General features: G+C 45.0%; 1 protein-coding gene across 5 annotated transcripts in view; it reads left to right on the top strand.

Moving 5' to 3' along the window:
- NTM (neurotrimin) overlaps positions 1–23,857 on the top strand; it is a 652,265-nt gene that overhangs the window by 584,968 nt on the left and 43,440 nt on the right. The window contains exons 5-10 of one of the 5 annotated variants that reach the window (XM_075839095.1): positions 183–317; positions 2,628–2,748; positions 3,586–3,737; positions 5,127–5,162; positions 5,975–6,007; positions 9,240–10,124. In XM_075839095.1, the coding sequence (XP_075695210.1) occupies positions 183–317; positions 2,628–2,748; positions 3,586–3,737; positions 5,127–5,162; positions 5,975–6,007; positions 9,240–9,358 (596 nt within the window). In that variant the 3' untranslated portion in view covers positions 9,359–10,124. Of the gene's footprint in view, positions 1–182; positions 318–2,627; positions 2,749–3,585; positions 3,738–5,126; positions 5,163–5,974; positions 6,008–9,239; positions 10,125–23,857 lie in introns of those variants that run through there. The other 4 variants (XM_075839097.1, XM_075839096.1, XM_075839098.1 and 1 more) reach the window with 4 other exon arrangements.

The following is a 23,857-nucleotide window of genomic DNA, read 5'->3' as shown; positions in this document are numbered from 1 at the left end:
GCTCCTAACCTAGAATTACCCGTCCAGCGCTGACAGACAGCGCAGAGGAGAGCGGTTAACCCCTTCCTGTCTAGTGTGATGACCATTTTCCATTGACCCTCCGTTCTCCCCCCACATGTCCAGCGTGTAACCTGCAGAGACCAGGGATGGTGACATGTAACACGTATGTTCTTTTCTTGCAGCACGCGGATTTATGAGTGAAGACGAGTATCTGGAGATCACAGGGATCACCCGGGAGCAGTCGGGGGTGTACGAGTGCAGCGCTGCCAATGACGTGTCTTCTCCAGATGTCCGGAGGGTCACAGTTACTGTCAACTGTGAGTAGATCCTCCACCAAACCTGTCCATACAAAGCGCTGGCTCGTAAAACCTATGTTATTGCTGGAACCACACTGAGCGGCCAATCACCAATCAATATACAGCGACTGTAGCCGCCGCTCTCACGTGTCTGCACTTTATGGGGAGTGATATACAGAAGATACCCAGGTCAAACCAGCTGTACATATATAGTTATATACAGAAGATACCCAGGTTATACCAGCATGCTCCATATCACTATATACAGGATGATGTATAACTTATACTAGCTGTACATATATAATTATATACAGGAGATACCCAGGTTATACCAGCATGCTCCATATCACTATATACAAGAAGATGTATAACTTATACCAGCTGTACATATATAATTATATACAGGAGATACCCAGGTTATACCAGCATGCTCCATATCACTATATACAAGAAGATGTATAACTTATACCAGCTGTACATATATAATTATATACAGGAGATACCCAGGTTATACCAGCATGCTCCATATCACTATATACAAGAAGATGTATAACTTATACCAGCTGTACATATATAATTATATACAGAAGATACCCAGGTTATACCAGCATGCTCCATATCACTATATACAAGAAGATGTATAACTTATACCAGCTGTACATATATAATTATATACAGGAGATACCCAGGTTATACCAGCATGCTCCATATCACTATATACAAGAAGATGTATAACTTATACCAGCTGTACATATATAATTATATACAGGAGATACCCAGGTTATACCAGATGCTCCATATCACTATATACAAGAAGATGTATAACTTATACCAGCTGTACATATATAATTATATACAGAAGATACCCAGGTTATACCGGCATGCTCCATATCACTATATACAGGAAGATGTATGACTTATACCTGCTGTACATATATAATTATATACAGAAGATACCCAGGTTATACCAGCATGCTCCATATCACTATATACAAGAAGATGTATAACTTATACCAGCTGTACATATATAATTATATACAGGAGATACCCAGGTTATACCAGCATGCTCCATATCACTATATACAAGAAGATGTATAACTTATACCAGCTGTACATATATAATTATATACAGAAGATTCCCAGGTTATACCAGCATGCTCCATATCACTGTATACAAGAAGATTTATAACTTATACCAGCCGTACATATATAATTATATACAGAAGATACCCAGGTTATACCAGCATGCTCCATATCACTATATACAGGAAGATGTATAACTTATACCAGCTGTACATATATGATTATATACAGGAGATACCCAGGTTATACCAGCATGCTCCATATCACTATATACAGGATGATGTATAACTTATACCAGCTGTACATATATAATTATATACAGGAGATACCCAGGTTATACCAGCATGTTCCATATCACTATATACAGGAAGATGTATAACTTATACCAGCTGTACATATATAATTATATACAGAAGATACCCAGGTTATACCAGCATGCTCCATATCACTATATACAGGATGATGTATAACTTATACCAGCTGTACATATATAATTATATACAGGAGATACCCAGGTTATACCAGCATGCTCCATATCACTATATACAAGAAGATGTATAACTTATACCAGCTGTACATATATAATTATATACAGAAGATACCCAGGTTATACCAGCATGCTCCATATCACTATATACAAGAGGATGTATAACTTATACCAGCTGTACATATATAATTATATACAGAAGATACCCAGGTTATACCAGCATGCTCCATATCACTATATACAGGAAGATGTATAACTTATACCAGCTGTACATATATAATTATATACAGAAGATACCCAGGTTATACCAGCATGCTCCATATCACTATATATACAAGAAGATGTATAACTTATACCAGCTGTACATATATAATTATATACAGAAGATACCCAGGTTATACCAGCATGCTCCATATCTCTATATACAGGAAGATGTAGATCTTCTACACCTGTTTTTACTGCTGTTCTTGCTTTGCTCTGTATAATAATTGGTTGCACCTCCTTACATTATAGCGGTGTTCACATGTCTGGTCGGGGGGCTGCTGCAATGTTTCTGTATTGTTACGGCGTCGCTTCTTGTTGTATATTGATTGTCTGTTATTATTATCATCTTCATGTTCTTATCCATTGGCTGCTTATTTGGAGGTGATGTGTATTAGGGGAGGAGGGGGCTGTGCTGCGCAGATATGATTGGACTGTGATGCCAGAACTGTTGATCCCACATTGCTTGGTTTCTATTGATAGTTTCTTGTTTTCTGCAGATCCACCTTATATTTTGGATGCACGGAATATTGGGGTCCCGTTGGGACATCAAGGCATTCTGCAGTGTGACGCGCTGGCTGTCCCTGCCGCTGAATTCTTCTGGTACAAGGAGGACAAGAGGTAATAATTCTGGACCAGCCAATGATTGTGGTACACGGTGGTGATGTTACTGTAGTATCAAAACTGGATACAGTCACACAGGACTAGGACGGCAGGGTGGAGTCACACAGGACTAGGACGAAAGGGTGGAGTCACACAGGACTAGGACGGCAGGGTGGAGTCACACAGGACTAGGACGGCAGGGTGGAGTCACGCAGGACTAGGACGGCAGGGTGGAGGTACGCAGGACTAGGAAGGCAGGGTGGAGTCACGCAGGACTAGGAAGGCAGGGTGGAGTCACGCAGGACCGGGAAGGCAGGGTGGAGTCACGCAGGATCGGGACGGCAGGGTGGAGTCACGCAGGACCGGGACGGCAGGGTGGAGTCCCGCAGGACCGGGACGGCAGGGTGGAGTCCCGCAGGACCGGGACGGCAGGGTGGAGTCACGCAGGACCGGGACGGCAGGGTGGAGTCACGCAGGACCGGGACGGCAGGGTGGAGTCACGCAGGACCGGGACGGCAGGGTGGAGTCACGCAGGACCGGGACGGCAGGGTGGAGTCACGCAGGACCGGGACGGCAGGGTGGAGTCACGCAGGACCGGGACGGCAGGGTGGAGTCACGCAGAACCGGGGCGGCAGGGTGGAGTCACGCAGGACCGGCAGGGTGGAGTCACGCAGGACCGGGACGGCAGGGTGGAGGCACGCAGGACCGGGGCGGCAGGGTGGAGGCACGCAGGACCGGGGCGGCAGGGTGGAGGCACACAGGACCGGGGCGGCAGGGTGGAGAGATGTATAATGTGGGCAGAGAAGATTGTGAATTTCCGTAACATGGGACTTGACAAGTTGTTGTTTTTCGCAGGCTGAGCGACTCTAAGAAAGGAGTGAAGGTGGAGAACAGGGAGACGTTTTCTCGTGTAACATTCTTCAATGTTTCTGAACAAGACTATGGGAACTACACGTGTGTGGCCATGAACCGGCTGGGGCACAGCAACGCCAGCGTCATTCTGTTTGGTGAGTCTGGCGCCGGGCGGGGTCCAGTATTTGCAGCGCTGCGATCAGGGTCGAGTCATCCCGGAGCCATTTTGGCTCTTTTCTAGCTGATCTGTATTAGTGGTGCTGGCGTAGACCGTGGACAGCTGGGCAGCGTTTCCTCTTGAGGTCTTTGTCCGCACACACCGCCGCTGACAGGCCCAGTGATGTGGAGCCGGGGCTGGATAGGTCCGGTCAGGGCTCAGTGAACTGTATTTGGGGGAAGGTGCTGAATAGATAATAGAGGTTTCATGTGGAATCCTTTATTTCCAGGAGGCTCGACACTGCCTTATATAATACACCGGTATACGGAGGGATCTGTGCCCGGTCCCGGGGGCTGATAACAGGACACAGTTATATTGAGGACAATCTTCTCCCTGCTATGTGGGGCTGTGTGTCTGTGGCCCCCTGATCCTCGTCTATAGTGTGTGGCCCCTGAATACACAGCCAGACTCTGTACCGCACTCTCCAGCTGTAGACACCACGTTGCTCCGTCCTCACCCCATGACTGCAGACCCGTACATGGGTAACACATTATCCTCCATACACTGGGCCTCATGAACATGGCCGTGCCCATAATCACAAAGTATAGGTACACAGCCTGTCAAATATGAAAAATAGGACTTGCTCCGTAATTCCCGGCACAGTTCTGCGGCACGGACCCCCATCTGTAGTGATACGGAAAGGTGTCTGCGGCCAATAGAATTTAATGGGTCTGTAATTGCGGAGGTTTTTTACGGTCGTGTGCGTGGGGCCGGATTCCCGCATCTGTGCGTTTACACTTTGTGGTCGGACATTACTGCGTCTGTTATTTATTGGGGTTCTTTGTGGTTGGGATTGTATAAATCCAGATATTATCCACTTGTCATAACCTTGTAGTGAAGGGAGGACCACAGGTGCGGTATAATCTCCTCGTGGGGTGCGGGGGGTTCATGTGCCACGCCTCATTACTTGGTGTATGACCTCAGTCATGTGGGTATGAAGAGGACACGCCGCCATTGCTGCACCCCGTGTTTACAGTGCACAGATCTCATGGGACCTCATGTCCAGAGAGGGTAATCAGGGACCCCCTAGGTTCCTCATTGTGCTGGTCCCCCCTGAGCTCGGGAGTGGGGTGTCTGCAGTCCGATACACATCCCCTCACCCACACACAGGACTGTCTGCAGCAGATCTCCCCAGACCACTGACGTGATCATTGCTACGAGTCCTCGATGGTTCACGTTTGCGGCTGTCCCGGTGCGGAGGGATATTAGGGATGTGAAGCTGAATGCGTTTTTATTTTGCTTATTTTTGTTTGATTTATTTTATAATTCTGTTGTATAAATGCCGCCCCTTTTATTCCCCCCACCCCATATCTCCCACCATTTGTAGAAAAATTCCAGTCCACCAGCTCACCCTTGCTGCAAGGTCAGTACACGCTGTCCCTATGTCTTGTTCTGCTCCTTGTTGATCCCTTGTCCCTTCATTGACCATCCGTTTTACCACTGACCCATAATTCTCCTGGCCGCGCCACAATTGACCCCTGTGTGTCCTCCTGGTAACTAACCGGAGTCCTCGTTGTCTTCTGGGATGTCTTGTTGGTCTTCTTGCTCCTTTGTGTCTATGTGATGGTCTGTCCTGGGGTCCTGGCTCTTTGATCTCTCGTGTTTGTGGCGCTCGGTCGTAGACGACCTGTTCTTGTTTCACCCGACATTTGACTCTTGTGCTTCCTCTCGGGGGTTGACGACGGCTGCATCTCTCCTCCATCATTGCTTCTGTCCTCATGACGTCTTGTTTTCAGCTCCTAGTCACTCGTTTCCCCTTTATATGACCCCCGTGATGTTCTCGTTTGATTGTTCACCAGTTTTGGTTGCAGAGATTGTTTCCTATCCATAGTAAAGTGAGGCAATAAATGGCCGGTGTCGGGATGGTTCCTGGATGCTCCTGTAGTCGTTAGTGATCGTCCTCGCCATCTCATCATGAGACCAGTCCTAACCTTGTGTAGATGTGAGGTCTTCTGTATGACCCGTAGGAGATGTGAAGTTTGTAGACGCAGACAGTGGTGTATGTCCATGGCATCTGGGCAGAGGTTGGCGCCTCTTGATTATGACTGGCTGCTGTGGGCATCGCCACTGTACCTGAGCCCGCTGACATTACAGGGGATGGAAGTTGTGTAGTGAGTGTTCGGTCGTGTTTAAGAATTTCTCTTTTACCTAATAAACAATTTGTTTGATTTTTAGAAGAGACCACAGCTGCCTTCACCCCCCCTAAAGGTCAGTATTACTTATTGCTGCCGCGCCCACCCCCGGCTTCCTTCCTAGCTGCTCGTCTGCCTCCCGCGTAGCTGACCTGCTTCTTATCTCTGTAACATTACAACTCCCCCCCCCCCCATACTGCTGGTATAAGAGGGGTCTCCGGGCACGAGTCTTTCTTCTTGGAGTAAAGTGGCGTCTTTTGTTCTTTTAGAAATACTATTTCCTGATCATCAGAGCGTAGCCGTGTAACTTTCCGGATGTATCACCTGTACTGTGCGCTGGTGCCCTCAACCCCGGGAGTGTCGGGCTCACACGGTGCTCGCTTTGCGCATGTGTCCTCTTGCATGACTGGATGCTCCTCGATGGCGCCCTACATTTCAAAATAATGCATGGCGTCTGATCTTTGTGCTCCTGTATACTCATGTATATCCATGTTACATGGTATCTACTCTATACAATGCATCCAGATGCCGACCACCTCAACTCCTTCTCTGTTAGTAATTGTTAGCACAATGTCTGGTTGTGTTATTCCTAGAGCAAGACCCGCATGCGTTCGTTTGTTCGTTCATCCGCGCACACACATCCGCGCGCGCGCGCACATCCGCGCGCGCGCGCACATCCGCGCGCGCACATCCGCGCGCGCGCGCGCACACACCCGCGCGCGCGCACACACCCGCGCGCGCGCACACACCCGCGCGCGCGCACACATCCGCGCGCGCGCACACATCCGCGCGCGCGCACACACATCCGCGCGCACACACACATCCGCACACACACACACATCCGCACGCACACATCCGCACGCACACATCCGCGCGCACACACACACCCGCGCTCACACACATCCGCGCGCACACCCACCCACACATCCGCGCGCACACACATCCGCGCGCACACACATCCGCGCGCACACACATCCGCGCGCACACACATCTGCGCACACACACATCCGCACACACCTCCCCTGGTTGTGATGACCAGAAATCACTCATAAATGTTCACCTTGTATACAGAGGGGGGGGGGGCACATTCATCCAGGTCAATATCAATAAAACAACTTTTATCTAAGAAAGGAAATCTTCTTCAGCCCAATAAAAGTAAAATTTGACAAGTCAGTCACATCCCTATAAATCCGTGAATCCCAATCTTATTACTCTGGAGGAAACCCTGGACTTTTTTTTTATTCCTGGGAAACCCCTATGCCATTCCTACCTCCAAGGAGCTTGGTGTAGGGGTGATTAAAGCCTTCCAGAATTCTTGCCCAGAACTTTATTCTGGTTTAAATGTATTGACTGTTGCCAAGCGTCTTGAAGCGGAAATCAGTTTGCCATCTCTCTCAAAAAAAAGAGGACAGGTCTCGTTGCTGTGTCCTAGGGAGCCCTGATAAGGTTAAAAACTAGGGTTCCTTACAAAGACTGCTCTAGATACTAGTTTCAAGAGGGTCTCCTCTGCTGTGGCTTTAATCTGGTCGCCTCTGCTCGGATTTTTTGCTCTCTGGTCTTCTCTCCTCTGGTTTTTTTGCTCTCTGGTCTTCTCTCCTTTAGTTTTTTTTGCTCTTTGGTCTCCTCTCCTCTGGTTTTTTTGCTCTCTGGTCTTCTCTCCTCTGGTTTTTTTGCTCTCTGGTCTTCTCTCCTCTGGTTTTTTTGCTCTCTGGTCTTCTCTCCTCTGGTTTTTTTGCTCTCTGGTCTTCTCTCCTCTGGTTTTTTTGCTCTCTGGTCTTCTCTCCTCTGGTTTTTTTGCTCTCTGGTCTTCTCTCCTCTGGTTTTTTTGCTCTCTGGTCTTCTCTCCTCTGGTTTTTTTGCTCTCTGGTCTTCTCTCCTCTGGTTTTTTTGCTCTCTGGTCTTCTCTCCTCTGGTTTTTTTGCTCTCTGGTCTTCTCTCCTCTGGTTTTTTTGCTCTCTGGTCTTCTCTCCTCTGGTATTTTTGCTCTCTGGTCTCCTCTCCTCTGGTTTTTTTGCTCTCTGGTCTCCTGTTCGGGTGCCAAGTCCTGAAGCTTGTTGTTGTATTCACTCGTTTTTAATACTGCTTGTTTAATTGATTTATCAGCCCTGAAATCTGCTCCAGGATTAAGTAGGCAGCAAATGTTCAAAATTTTCTTACCCTTTCACATAGCTTTTCTTTACATCCATAATAATCATATCACAGACACTGCTTTTGACCTTACACAGTAATTGATGTTTTAATCGTTTTCCTGCTTATGTTGCCCCTGAAAATCACAGGGTTAATTGGGCAACAAGCCGCTCAGCAGGGTAAAGACAGAGTCCGGCATTGATGAAATGTACTTTGGGTCCTATATGGCAGGGGCTAAATAAATAACCGCAATGAATGTGGCCTATGCATTAGTAGCTTCAGACCTGTAGGAAAACTGCATGTAACCTATTTACGTGTCCATCCTCATTGTCCTTGTAACTACTGATCCCAGAATTCACTGCTCTTAGCACCATTACATCAATCAATGAGTGGATTTTCCCGTCGTTGCATGTATTTGATCAGTGTGTTGACTGGTTAGTGGATTCTGAATAGAATTAATGACTGGGGAAGGAGCGTCCTATTACGTGGCTGTCACAATCACCATGCAGGGTAATTTATTGACTGGTCACTTTAGCAATCCCTTTTTGTAGAGCGTTTAGAGACCGTGTGGGCATGTTCATAGAGCCCTTGGTGGCGGCATGTTCATAGAGCCCTTGGTGGCGGCATGTAGTGTCCATCCAGTGGTGGCATCATTCAGCTGTGTCTTCTTCCTGATAAGCTTGGTCTTCGTGGTTTTGGACACCGGCCATGTCCTGGATAATCCGGCTGCATGCACATATTATGTCTGGAGCTGCTGTGTTCTGTCTACATTGTGAGATGGAGAGATTAGAGTTTATTATGCCATGTCCTGCGATGGTTAAATCTATTTCTTACATCAGAGATTTGTAAATGAAAGCTCCAGCTGTAGACGGGGTTTCATTATCTTTGACCAAACCCTCAACACGTCATAGTTACAATTATCAGTGTGATAATTGGAATATTTAATTTTCATTTCTATTATTATTTTCCTTTTACGTTGCTGTAGATCTGTCAGAGAGCGATGAAGTTTATGTTTTGTGTTACCACTGGGAATCCTCGGCCTTTGATAAATCTAATGTCTGATTTCCACCATGTTCTTCCTGTTGCCCAGTGGTGTCTTGTTTTTGTCTTTTTTGTCTTCTGCACTTGTTTATGATCTGACTTTCTGAATGTTCACACTTGTGGTCTGCCTCTCTCCTCAGGCCCCGGAGCAGTTCACGACGGGAACAGTGGGTCTTCTCGATGTCTCCTCTGCACTCCTCTGTTTCTCCTCTTCTTCGTGCTTTGTCTGTCTCTTCTACTTCCACCTGCCCAGTTTTGACAAATGCAAATCATCCGAAGTCCTCATAGGAGGGAAACAACAATTCTAAAATTAAAAAAAAAAGTGTAATAAAAAGAAAAGAAATTACAAAATCTGATGTCGCAAAATCTAATGAAAAAAGCAAAAAAAACAAAAAAAATACTGCAAGTGATTGTTTAAACAAGGAAACCACTGAGTGAAAACACCACAATCTGCACCTTCTTTGTGAAGGGACTTTTGCAGGACACAGCTGGGGGAAAACTGGCAGATCCAAGGACTGAGCTAAGACGGTCGACTCGCCTCAAGTCGACGCTCGTGAAACCACGTGACTTTGTTCTATTCATTTCAGAAGAACATCTCACTGTCCCTGATCAAGCAAACCATGGACTGTGTCTCTCCCCTTTATCTCCAGGGAACTGCTGAGTGATCGCTAATGTGATTCCCTTTCTGCAACCAGGACACCTGCAAAGCCTAGCTCAACACTTCTTATTTGCTGGGGGACTGGCTGAGCAATACTTAAACTTTCCAGTGCTGGGGAGACGGATATCTGCTGGGGTATATTTCTCTCCAGCATGACGGGATCTGTGGAGCTCCTTCTGTAGGTTTTCCCTGTTGAGAAAGGGAATTGTATTAAATGTTAATGTGGAGCGAGTGCTGTCACCATGTGTTATGATGCTGCTCATAAAATGTTGTGCTCAACACAGGGGTTTTCTATGTATATGTCGGCCAGAAGATTCGGAATATGAGACTTCATTGTATAGATAAATAGGTGGTCCTGAGTAGTAAATGAGACCCAGAAGTTTTATTGTGTGGAGCTGGACAGACCAGGTCTTTTAATAGCCAGTGGCTTTGGATCATTTATTCCTTAGTTGCCCTTTAATTATGATGTCCGTAAGACTGTACCGTAGATTTGATGGTCAAGCGGTTTCTTCCAGGAGCAGTCTAAAATATATATATATATACATGCATGATGTCACAGGCAGAGACTTGAATGGGTCACAATTAGCATGGACATTGTCAGGTCTTCAACCCTGGAGTTGTAGAGAGAAGCAGCGCCCAGTCTGTCCTATGGTTCCATTGGTGGTGTCACGTTCTCCCGATGAGCTCACTTTATAAAGCGTTGGACGGCACAGCGACGTCTGACATCACAGACAATAAGCACATGCAGTCAACCATTTACACCAGCACGGGCCCCTCACCTACAAGATCCGCTGCAAAGGGAGATGAGGGTGGTCTTTGGGTTTATAGGATTCCCACATAGTGTGTCTCTGGTAATATAGAGTTTTCTATCCATCAGCCAATCAACAGCAGGACGAGCTCTGAATGACCCGATCCTCCAGAAATCCAGACAAACTACCTGAATGTACCAGGAGAGCCGTTGTTGTTCCCCTCACAAGGTGAAATGGGTTGTCCAGGATTAGGAAAATGTCTGCTTACTTCTAGCAGCCGCACCACCCCTGCCCACAGGTCTTGTGTGGTATTGCAGCTTAGTCGCGTTCACTTGAATGGCTCCTCTGCAATAACGGACACCACGCATAAGATGCTGTGAGGCCATGTTTTTCTAATGCTGTAAACCCCTTTAAGATCCGTGTTCCTGTCCTCTATTCCTCATTCCTGCTGCAGCCGATTCCAGAGGCCTTTATTATATAATAATTGACTTCACGGCACTAGTTGCATGCGCACAATAAAGTCAGTAAAATCCTCTGCAGATTCTATTTGAGCTCCTGGTTAAATAGAAGCCACTTGTCTTCCTGTCTGGGTGACCGCCATTTTGGTAGAAGTCGCTGCCTGTATTGAAGTGGTGACAAGTCGTTGCCTCTCGCCTCGGAGGCCGTCTCTTCACGCTGCACACACTTGGGTCTCGGGTTTTACATTTCAGTGGGTTATGATGGAAAAGTCACAGGAACAGGAAAGTTGTCAGGTAAGGGCTTTCCATGTCCTAGGAGAGAAGCCGGGGCGGACATTTTCACTTTGGAGACCACGCACAGAGCAGTGTCCCGTTATTGAAGCCTCCCCTCCCCCACCGCTATTCTTCCTCATTACTTCAGACTTCACTAAGAAATTCACATTTTAATACGATTTACAAGCCTGAAACTTGCTGAGCACAAACCTTCTGCGGTCGCCTCGTTCATGGATTGGTTTCTGCATTGACCTTTGCTTATTTCCCACATACTGATCGATCACTAGGAATAGAATTGATGCGTATACCTGTAGACCGCACAAGGGCAGGTAATGGTCAGTCGTCGGCCTCCTGTCGTGCAGTTTTCTTGTATTTTCACCTGACATTGGAGAATTGTTGGCAGTCCTCGCTCTGTGAGGTTTCCTCGGTCTTTATGATTCAGACACCTGAAGCCCCTGAGAGTGCAGATTATTGCAGGTGAAGAGTTGCTCTCCACTAAAAGCTCGGGATCCTGGGGCTTTGACTCGCTTGTTTGGCCACGAGTTGAGTTTCACCCTCGGTCATTTTGCACCTTGTGTAATAATTGTCCTGAGTGAGGTCATTAATACTATGAACGTCGTCTCAGAAATGATCAGAATCCAGTGGAGATCCACGACAAGCAAATTTACGGTGGACATTCAGGTCATTCCCTTTCTTCTGGTGACAGGAGTATAACCCTCAGCCCCCTCTGGTCAGGTTGTCCTCTCTCCACATTATGTTTCTAGTAGGTGCAGATAAAATAACGTGGAGCCGAAAGACGTCAATAGGAATGATGAGAAACGGACATCAGAACTGTTTCTTATAAGTTCCTGTGAATTCCTCATCGTGTTCCATCACAACTAAACACGATGAAGGTTGTGATCATTAAAGGGTTTGTCCGAGATCAAATGACTTTGTGTTAATGCGTGTCATTTTTTACTGTAAATACATCCGTAATAGACTTACATTTTCCAAAGTGGCCCCGTTTCCAGATCCCGCCGTGGGGAACTTGACAGGTGACGTCATTCTCTGCACTGGCTCTGGCCGCTGTGTTGATCTTGAATTATTTTCCGGGTATACGACACGTCACTTGTGAGGTGCCGTGTATGGGCTGTTCTGTTGCACAGCCCGTAACGCGCATGCGCTGTCCCTGCTGTTCTCGCGGTCCCTGCTGTTCTCGAGATAACAGCAGGGGCAGCGCATGCGCGTTACAACAGAACAAGCCAATATACACCACGTCGCAAGTGACGTGTCGTATACCCGGAAAATAATTGAAGATTAACACAGCGGCCAGAGCCAGTGCAGAGAATGACGTCACCCGTCAAGTTCCCCACGGCAGGATCTGGAGACGGGGCCACTTTGGAAAATGTAAGTCTATTACAAATGTATTTACAGTAAAAACGTACACGCATTAACATAGTCATTTAATCTCGGATAACCCCTTTAATGATAGAAAACACAAAATATCTGAGAAACCAGAGGAAATGATCCTGTCAGGGGAGATCTGTAGCACCTGCTGATCCAGGTCCTGGGGTCTACTCCACCTGCAGCCTCGCTGGAGATGGGCATCACCCCTGTACCTCGCACTGTGTATAGCCAGAGGAGAGCGGATCCTGTGCGGTACAAAGAATGTGAGCTCCTCAGAGCAGGGTCTCCCATCCTCCACCTCATCATTTAGTAGCCGTCCTTCTCACTATTGTTTGTTACTGTATTATATTTTCTTTATATTTGTAATAATCTTGTAAAGAGCTGAGTACACTGTTAACATAATATAAATATACTGAGACATACAGACCATGGTCGATCCGAGTGTGTGTTGTAATGTCCTGCGATACTGGCTGGAGATACGCCTGTGAGCCTGCAGCACGTGATGCGAAGCAATGACCGTTATACTCTCCGCAGCCTCAATGTGACGCAAGAGCGAGACGACCCACGACCCCACACACACATGTAAATCCTCACTCACACCTGTCCATTGGCACAAGCTGCAGACTGGACATCAGGAACAGCGATTGTTCCCAGCGGACGCCATGATGACAACTGCCTGAGGGGGGCGCCATTCCCAGCTAATCTGTTGTGATCTTAGATGTGTGGTTTGTTTACCTGGAGTAGATGGAGATATTCCCTCCATGTGCAGCCAGTAACACTGCTGTTTCCTGTGGTGTGACGAGGTCTCAAATATTCCTAATTCTTGGTGTGGGCGGTGGCTTGATCTACGGTTCGGCATGTTCTCGCCTTGGAGGTATGGGCAGTGTGTCTTCCTGCAGAGCTGAGGATATCCCTCTATATTCTCCATGATCTCATTCCCTCCCGCACAACATTTATTTTCTAGTTTTGTTGTATCTGACCTGGCGCTCCATTGTCAATATCAGGAGTCAAAACCGTTTTATTTTAGAACGATTCACACCTAGAAATAAAACATCTACTGTAGCCTATCCCTAGTCTTCTGTGGGGATGACCGCAGGGTGCCCCTTTATCATTAGTTTGAGTTTGTCTGGAGACGTTTGTTTTATTTTTGTTGAAGGGATTATATAATGTTTTATAACGGAAGTCGTGATGTAAACGTCCAAAGTGCAGGAGAACGGAGCGAGTACAGAGCCCCCCCCCCCACTGATTCTGCCATATAAGCCAGCATACATTACGCATTTCATGGCTTTTTTTCTGTATCCATTATCACTTACTGTCAGTTTGCGAAGGTTGTCATACTCCATAAGTTAACACCACATATTGCCGATAGCACAGAGTTGATATTAGGGACTTTGCTGGGAGAATTCACACACTGCAGGGACACTCCTGCTTGGATAAGGTCATTGATGTTTATTTCACAAAGACGGAGCATCCCTGCAAATAGTGGATTACAGAATACAGATAATGTGCGGTGTAGCTACAATGCTTTATTTTTAGATGTGCAGTGTATGGATGACGATTGGTATATAGATAATGCGCAATAATGGATGATACTTGATATATAGATGATGTGCAGTGTACGGGAGATGCTTGGTATATAGATGATACAGTGTATGGATGATACTTGGCATATAGATGTGCAGTGTATGAATGATAGATGATACGCAGTGTATGGATGATACTTGGTATATAGATGATGTGCAGTGTATGGATGATACTTGGTATATAGATGATGTGCAGTGTATGGGTGGTGCTTGGTATATAGATGATACTTGATATGTAGATGATACACAGTGTATGGATGATACTTGATATATAGATGATACAGTGTATGGATGATACTTGATATATAGATATACACAGTGTATGAATGATACTTGGTTTATGAATGATACTTGATATATAGATGATGTGCAGCGTATGGATGATATTTGGTATATAGATGCGCAGCTTATGGATGATGCCAAGGCATATAGATGATAGACCGTTTATGGATGATACTTGGTATAAGGATGATATACAGTGTATGGATGTATGGATATAGATAATGTGCAGTATATGGATAATGCTTGGTATATAGATGATGCACAGTATATGGATGATGCTTGATATATAGATGTGCAGTGTATGGATGATACTTGATATATAGAGGATGTGCAGTGTATGGATAATGCTTGATTTATAGATGTGCAGTGTACGGGGGATGCTTGGTATGTAGAAGATGTTCAGTGTATGGATGATACTTGATAGATGATACGCAGTGTATGGATAATGCTTGGTTTATAGATGATTTGCAGTGTAAAGGGGATGCTTGGTATATAGATATGAAGTGTATGGGCGATATGCAGTGTATGAGTGATGTGCAGTGTATGGATAATGCTTGGTATATAGATGATGTGCAGCAAATGGATGATTGGTATATAGATCGTGTATGGATGATGCTTGGTGTATGGATGATGTACAGTGTATGGATGCTTGGTATATAGATGTGCAGCGTATGGATACCTGGTATATAGATGATGCGCAGTATAAGGTATAATGCTTGATAGATAATGCACAGTGTACAGATGACGCTTGGTATATTGATCATGTGCAGTGTACAGATAATGTACAGTGTTTGGATATTGCTAGGTGTATAGATGCAGTGTATGGGGGATGCTTGGTATATAGATGATGCACAATGTACGGGGGATGCTTGGTATATGGATGATGCACAGTGTACGCGGGATGCTTGGTATATGGATTTTGTGCAGTATATGAATAATGCTTGATAGATGATGGGCAGTTTACAGATGATCGGTATATACGCGATGTGCAGTGTACGGATAATACTTGGCATATAGTTGATGCCCAGTGTATGGGTAATGCTTGATATATGGATGATGTACAGTGTCCTGATGATGCACAGTGTAAAAATGATGCTTATAATGCATATTATACGGATGATACTTGGTATATAGATATTGCACAGTGTATGGACGATGCTTGGTATATAGGTGATGTGCAGTGTATGGATGATACTTTGTATATAGATAATGTGCAGTGTATCGATGATACTTGGCATATGGATGTGCAGCGTAGGGATGATGCTTGGTGTACACCGTGTATGTATAATACTTGGTATAGAGATGATGCACAGTGTATGGATGATACCTGGTATAATAGGTGATGCGCAGTGCATGGATAATGCTTGGTATATAGATGATGCACAGGGTATGTATAATACTTGGTATAGAGATGATGCACAGTGTATGGATGATACTTGGTATAATAGGTGATGCGCAGTGCATGGATAATGCTTGGTATATAGATGATGCACAGGGTATGTATAATACTTGGTATATAGATGTTCAGTGTATGGATGATACTTGGTATATGAATGTGCAATTTATGGATAAGGCTTGGTATATAGCTGATGTACAGTGTCCAGAGTATGCACAGTGTATGGGTGATGTGTGTATGGGTGATTCATACATATGCCCCATGCACACGACCGTAAAATCGCCTGACATTATGAACCGTAGTTACGGGCCTATTTATTTCTATGGCCAACAGACACCTTCCCGTATGTCTACGGGAGGGTGTCCGTGCCATCGAAACCTGCCGAAAAAAATAGGACATGTCCTTTTTTTTTATTTTTCGAACCGTGCTCCTATGCTTTATAATGGGAGTATGGCCCGTAAAAACGGCGGGCTGTCCGTGCCCGTAGTTATGGGTTGTAATTACGGGCACGGTCATGTGCATGATTCCTAAGAATTCCTAACAGTGAACGATTGGCATATAGAATATGTGCAGTATGTGGATAATGCTTGATAGATAGGCAGTGTGCGGCTGATACTTGTTATATAGATGATACACAGTGTATGGATACTGCTTGGTATATAGATGATTCATAGTGTACGGATGATACTTGGTATATAGATGATGTGCATTGTAATAATAATAAGTGGCCTATATTGCACATGATGTGATCAGCGCTGTAATGTAGATAACGATGATCCTAGTAATAAATCGCTGACCAATCAGCGTCATACACTTCTCTCCATTCATTTACACTGCAGATAGCGATATAGCTATATCACTATGGGTAGTCACATACACACACTATAACGCTACTCGTGTCATGACAATGAATATACATTACCTCCATCCAGGACGGGATGTGTATTCAGAATCCTGACAACTTCTGTAGCGTGTCTGTGATTTACAGCATAGCAGGCGTAGTCTCGCGAGATCTTGCTGTGCGGTGCTGTAAATCACAGAGATGCTACAGAAGTGGTCCGGAGAATGAATACACGTCACGTCCTGGCTGGAGGTAATGTATATTCATTGTCAGGACATATGAGTAGCGTTATAGTGTGTGTATGTGGCTGCACATAGTGATCTAGCTATATCGCTATCTGCAGAGTAAATGAATGGAGAGAAGTGTATGACGCTGATTGGTCACTGATTGGTCAGCGTCATACACTCCTCTGTACAACGTCCACTTGGTCATATAGTAAAACACGCCCAGTTGTCCATTGAGAAACTCATTAGCATAAAGCTAAAATAGGTCATAACTCCGTCAAAAATGATTGTTTTTCTAAATAAAAAAACACTGCTGTTATCTACATTACAGCGCCGATCACATCATGTACAATACAGGCCACTTATAATGTGGTGACAGAGACTCTTTATTACTAGGACCACTGTTATCTACATTACAGCGCTGATCACATCATGTACAATATAGGGCACTTATAATGTGGTGACAGAGCCTCTTTATTACTAGGACCACTGTTCTCTACATTACAGCGCTGATCACATCATGTACAATATAGGGCACTTATAATGTGGTGACAGAGCCTCTTTATTACTAGGACCACTGTTCTCTACATTACCACGCTGATCACATCATGTACAATATAGGGCACTTATAATGTGGGGACAGAGCCTCTTTATTACTAGGACCACTGTTATCTACATTACAGCGCCGATCACATCATGTACAATATAGGTCACTTATAATGTGGGGACAGAGGCTCTTTATTACTAGGACCACTGTTCTCTACATTACCGCGCTGATCACATCATGTACAATATAGGCCACTTATAATGTGGTGACAGCCTCTTTATTACTAGGACCACTGTTCTCTACATTACCGCGCTGATCACATCATGTACAATATAGGCCACTTATAATGTGGTGACAGAGCCTCTTTATTACTAGGACCACTGTTCTCTACATTACCACGCTGATCACATCATGTACAATATAGGCCACTTATAATGTGGTGACAGCCTCTTTAAGCTGTAATAGTAAAACCAGGAGTGTTTATATTGACTGTAAATCCGGTCTTCGCTCTTTCTATATATTCTTATGGTTTTCCTAACACCTCCACAATGGCACTGACAGTAGGGTTTCCCCACCTCAGTAGGGACCGGAAACAACGTGGAAGGAGAAAGTAAAGGCTTTCTCCCCTTTTACCTTATGCAGTGGTTTCCTGTCCCTCGTGGACAAGTGTAGCTTGTCCTGCAAGTGCTGCTACTAGCAGGGATCAATGTTTGCCCAGCCTGTCCTCTTCCCCAGCTGAGGCTGGGAGGTACGGCGCAGAGAGCGGGGATTCGTGGCCGCAAAAAAGCTATCCCCCACGCGCTAAGCATAAGCTCTTCGATATAAGGCAGTCTGGGACCTGCCCTGGGACTGGGAATCCCTCCTCCTCGCCTCCCTATCACTTCTGGTCATGGCATGGCGTACGCCGATGCAAGAGAACGTCACAAAAATCTCAGCAATTTGAGATCCATGTGAGGGCTCTGCCCCTTTCTTCTTCCGTATCAAATTTAAATTAAAATAGGGCTGTTTTTCAGTGGTGTTCTGACTTCTGGTTTTATTAGCCATGTCTACGCCTACGACTCATCTAATCCCACACAAAATTCTACAGGTCCTAGCAAAGCCTTCAGCCCAGTATGTCTCCTCCTACCCCCTCCCCAAAAAACGGCAAATGGGGGGGGGGGTGAATCTTGAAACTGTGGGGTGTTATAAGGGGATTTAATATTTGTATTTACGTCTTACAGTTCAAGGATAAAACCTGTTAAAAAGTCTAGCACTGAGACCACCAATAAATATATGCCATTTGTAAGACGTCTCTCGCTACAAAAAAACATTGTGTTTAAAATGTACAGAAAAGGTGGTTCCAGAAGAATCCGCTTCTCTACTGAATAGCATGAGATCCACGATCAAAGAAGAAGCAAATTCAGCTATTGATAAAAGAATGCCTCATCTTTCACCAAAACCCTCCATCATCTTTTCGATCAGATTTGTCAGACATTGAAGTTGTGCTTGATGAAGGTGAAGTGGTCTCTGGGGAAGAATCAAATTCCTCTGATTCCTCCGGCCGCCCTCTCTTTTTTTGTAGAAGACACAGACACTATTGAAAGGCCATTATAGCAACGATGAAAATTGAAGACCTCAAGGAACTCCAATCGTTTACGGACCAGATGTTCCAGGGTCTTGGTGGGAGAAGTAAAAGAGTATTTCCTGTTCATAAGAATACTTAAATAAATGAATTGCCAAGGAATGGTCTGATCCTGAGAAAAGATCCGTTTTGGGCCTTCAAGCTGAAGTATCCTTCTGTTGTTTTGTCCCAGTGTTCTTAATCCCCGCGCTCAAAGATTGACGCCGCAGTAACCAAGATGTATAAAAAGACCTCGCTATCCTTTGAGTAGGCCTACTCTGTGATCCATGGATAAAATATCTAAAATGTTCATGGGAAACATTACCGCTATGTTTAGGGCTAGCATTGCTGCTACTTGCACGGCCAGAGTGCTCTCTCTCTGGTTGGATCAATCTAGATCATCTTTCTGCATGAACTTCAAGGAAATAAATTATATTCTCTCATCCAGTGCTTAAAAGAGCTGCTCGTTTTTTGTTGGATTCCTCAGTGGACCTGGTCAAATTATCAGCTAGATCAGTGGCACTCTCCAATGCTTCTCATAGCGCTTTATGGCTTCATTCATGGACTGGTGATGCGGGTTCCAAAAGTTGCCTTTGTTCCTTCCCACGCGAGGCCGGAAAATTGTTTGGTCCAGGCCTAGATGACATTTTGATGAAGGCATTGGATAGGACGAAAGGGTGCCCTTCGGAAACCATGAACAGAGACCATTCTTTCTGAACCTGATAAGAGGTTGCCCAGAACTCAAGAGAGAGGGAACCGAGAAATGGCAGTCCTCCAGAGGGAAGGGTTTTCTCTTCAACTCTGGAAATGCCAGTCGTCCATCACAATGACGCCAACACTCAGGTGGGAGGCCAACTCAGTCAATTAATTTAAGCCTGGAAAGAAATATTATCTTCTCCTTAAATTATAAATGTTATCCAGTCGGGTACAGGCTGGAGTCCCTGTTGCTACAATACCTCCCAGCTGGTTAATGATCAACAAGCCTCTCTCCCCAGTCAACTGTCAGAAGGCGTTAGAAACTGAAACCTTTCTCTACTCCAAAAACAGGTCCTAGTTTCAGTAGCCAGCTCTCTATAGGGCCTAGGCTGTTTTTGGTGAAAAAAATGAATTGCCATCATAAGCCTTAAATCTCTAAACAAAGACAGAGACAGAGACCATCAATTCCACAATAAACCTCCTGTGTCAGAATTGCTTCATGGTGACCCTGGATCTTCAGGACACTTACTATCAGGTCCCTATCCACACAGATTTTCCCAAGTATATGAGAATTGGCATCTTTCTAAACAACAGGTTATGCCACTAATCTGCAGCCCCAAGGATCTTTACCAAGACCATGGCAGAAGTCTCAAGTTTTTTTTAATTTAAAAGGATTCCAAGTGATCCCTTACCTTGACAATTCCCTTGTCTCAGCCCCAACTCAGGCTCAACTTCCTCTAAATCTAGGAGAAATCCTATAGGTTTTCTCTGGTCTCGGATGGATTATGAACCATGCAAAATAAGATCTAGTTCCTAGTCAGCAAGATTGAGTTCTCATCTGATAACATATTTTTTTCCTCTAGAGAAGCCGGAATCTCTAATCAACAAAATATCCTCCTTTCATTATACAAGATCAGCTTTTATCCGAGACATCATGATAATTGTGGCCATTCCAAGCAGTTGTGTGCCCAAGCACATTCAAAAAATCTACCATCTTTCTTCTATTCGACTGGGACAAAAACAGAAATCACTCGACAGAAAAATAAAGATTTATCAGAAAGTAAAAGACTCCCCAAGCGGGTGGCAGGCCAGAATACATTTTACAAAGAGGAGTGCAATGGCTGCAGGAGAAACAGATTCTGATTACAACACATGCCAGCTGTCGAGGTTGGGGAGGCCACACATCTAAGGCTGTAGTCCAGGGGACCTGGTAAGTCTATGTCAACCCTCGTTTGAAAGCTCTCTAAGGTTAGTCTGGGAATCTCTCGAGGCTCCAGCCACTGCAGTGAAATCAAGACATGTCAAGATTTTATCGGACTGTGTAACTACCGTGGCCGACTTAAGCTGGGGTACAAGTAGCAGAAAGCTCTCTTCTGTGACCGCTTAATCTGCTCTTTGGGAGAAGAATCTTTCCTCCCTTTCCACGACTCACCTGAGAGGCAAGGAAAATCTACTGCCCAATTTTCTCTTTGGGAAGGCAATGGCGTGTGAACCCCAGAATTTTCTATAACTGACAAAGACGTGGGGCCTTACAGTTCTGGACCTGTTCACTACGAGATACACCCACCATGTGTCAAATTTCTACTCCCTGTCCTTTCCAGATCATCCCCTATATGTGGATTCCCTGTCACAAACTTGGCAGTACAGCCTCCTATATGTCTCTCCACCCTTCTCTCTCATCCCAAGGTAGATTCAGGAACGAAAGACAAAAGTGATTCTAATTGCCGCTTTCTGGCTAAAGAGGTCCCGTTTCCTGCTACTCCTCCAATTGTCAAAGAGGAATTACTTCAGTCTTCTTCCAGTTCCGGACCTTCTTATTTTGAGTCCAGCCTTCTATTTGGGGGTCCCTCAACTTTGGTTGACCGCATTGATGCTGTACATTCCATCTTAACATAGAGAGGCCTTTCAGATCCTGCGATATCTCCCCTACTTCACAGCCATAAGCCTATCACATCTACAATCTATCGTAGATTTTGAAATGCTTTTCTGACCTTTTCTAAAAAAAACAAATGGGACCTCTTTGAAAAACCCAACTTCTCTTTGATTCTGGATTTTTTTACAGGCTGACCTGGACAGAGGCCTCAAGACTCACACTCCAAAATGACAAAAAGCCGCTTTGTATGCCTTTCTAGACTTTAAACTGGCTGAACATATGGGCTCGACCAGACTTCACCCTTCATTCCGCTCTTCTGTGCTTCCTTGGGACCTTAATCTTGTTTTATCCATCCTTATGGTTCCTCCATTTCAACCGATCTTTGACATCCCTCTTCGCTTCGTAACATTTAAAAATTGCTTTATTGTTGTTTGTCACGACTGCCAGAAGAGTGGGCGAGATACAAGCTTTCTCCTTCAGGGCTCAATATTTTACCATCTTTTGAAGATACAATCATTCTCAAACACCAACCCTCCTTTCTTCCCAAAGTTATCTCAAAATGTCATTGTCGGCAAATGATCACTCCCTTCTGTGCTAATCCATCTACAGAGGAGCGGCGCCAATTCTATCATAAGTGTGTTCTCACCTACTTACTGAGGAGGTCAGGAAATGTGACCATCTCTTTCAATACCAAGAACAGACATTGAGGGGCAAGTAAAACCACTTTGTTACTTGCTGGACCAGACCAGCCATCACATCCTTCTTTCAGGCTCGAGAAAAAACGGCAGAAGGTTTAAAAGCCCATTCCATCATGGCAGTGGTTACCTACAGGGCTGAGATTTGTCAGGCAGCCACAAGGGCTAATCCTCTAACCACCTACAAGCACGGCAAGCTAATTGTGGTATCTAACCAGGACTTATCTTTTGGCCGCAAGTTCCCCTCCGCGGCAGCCCCACCCTGGTTGTCTTCTCTGTCATTTCTTCTATAAGTGGAGGTGTTAGGAAAAGATGATCATTTTATAACGGCACAGAGTTTTCATAACCCAATTCTGATGTCTTACTATGCCTTTGCCGGCTAATATATAACTTTTTTCGCATCATTCACATAAGGTGAAGGGGGGCAGACTTTATTTTTTTGCTTTTATGATTTTGTCATATCCGTTTTGTAGATTAACGGAAAATCCAATTACCGCCAATTTTCCTCTTCCCATATATATTGCTGCTGGACGCAAGGCCTGAGAAGCTTTTCTTCGCTTCGGTATTCAGATCTCTTCTATCTATATAGTGTATAAGTATGGGAAAAGTAGGCTATCCTTGCTCCACACTGGATTATAACTTCTGAGAGCCCCTGAGATGAGAAGTTCCTTATTCATTTATACAAAGGGCTACGTGATTGATTGATTGATTGATTGATTGTGTATGTGGCTGAGCAAGAGGCTTGTCCGGTCCCATAACTCGTCACCTTTTACACTGTATCAATGAATGAAGAACTTCTAATCTCCGTGACTCCGGAAGTTATTATTCGCTCCAGAGCAATGACATCCCGGTATTCCCGACAAACTTCTCAAGAGTAATAGTGACAAGACGGAGACGTCTTCTTGCCCTCTGGTGGGATCGCCGGAGCACACAGACCCGTCTTTGCCTTGTGTTGTTTTTTTTTATTGTCTGAGTGTCAGAACTAAGGACGTTTCTCGTGTGCAGACGATTGCACCTCTAAAGTCTATTCCAGCGGCGTGTAATCTGTGTATTACCTAGAGGTGCCAGATATCATGTCTCCTTCACCCTGAAGAGAAGGGAAACTACTTCTTCCCTCCTATGACACAAGGTATGGGAAGGTGTTTGTTGGTGACTTCATGTGAGCAGGAGGGATCAATAGGTCGGCCTACGGTAACAGGAGAAGGAACTTTAAAGAGGCTGTCACCAGATTATAAGTGTCCTGTCTCCTACATAATGTGATCAGTGCTGTAATGTAGATAACAGTGGTCCTAGTAATAAAGAGGCTGTCACCAGATTATAAGTGCCCTGTCGCCTACATAATGTGATCAGTGCTGTAATGTAGATAACAGTGGTCCTAGTAATAAAGAGGCTGTCACCAGATTATAAGTGCCCTGTCTCCTACATAATGTGATCAGTGCTGTAATGTAGAGAACAGTGGTCCTAGTAATAAAGAGGCTCTGTCACCATTATAAGTGC

The sequence above is a fragment of the Rhinoderma darwinii genome, chromosome 10 (assembly GCF_050947455.1).
Source record: "Rhinoderma darwinii isolate aRhiDar2 chromosome 10, aRhiDar2.hap1, whole genome shotgun sequence".
Taxonomy (NCBI): domain Eukaryota; kingdom Metazoa; phylum Chordata; class Amphibia; order Anura; family Rhinodermatidae; genus Rhinoderma; species Rhinoderma darwinii.
The sequence above is the reverse complement of the archived record's forward strand: the minus strand, read 5'-3'. Positions and strand labels throughout refer to the sequence as shown.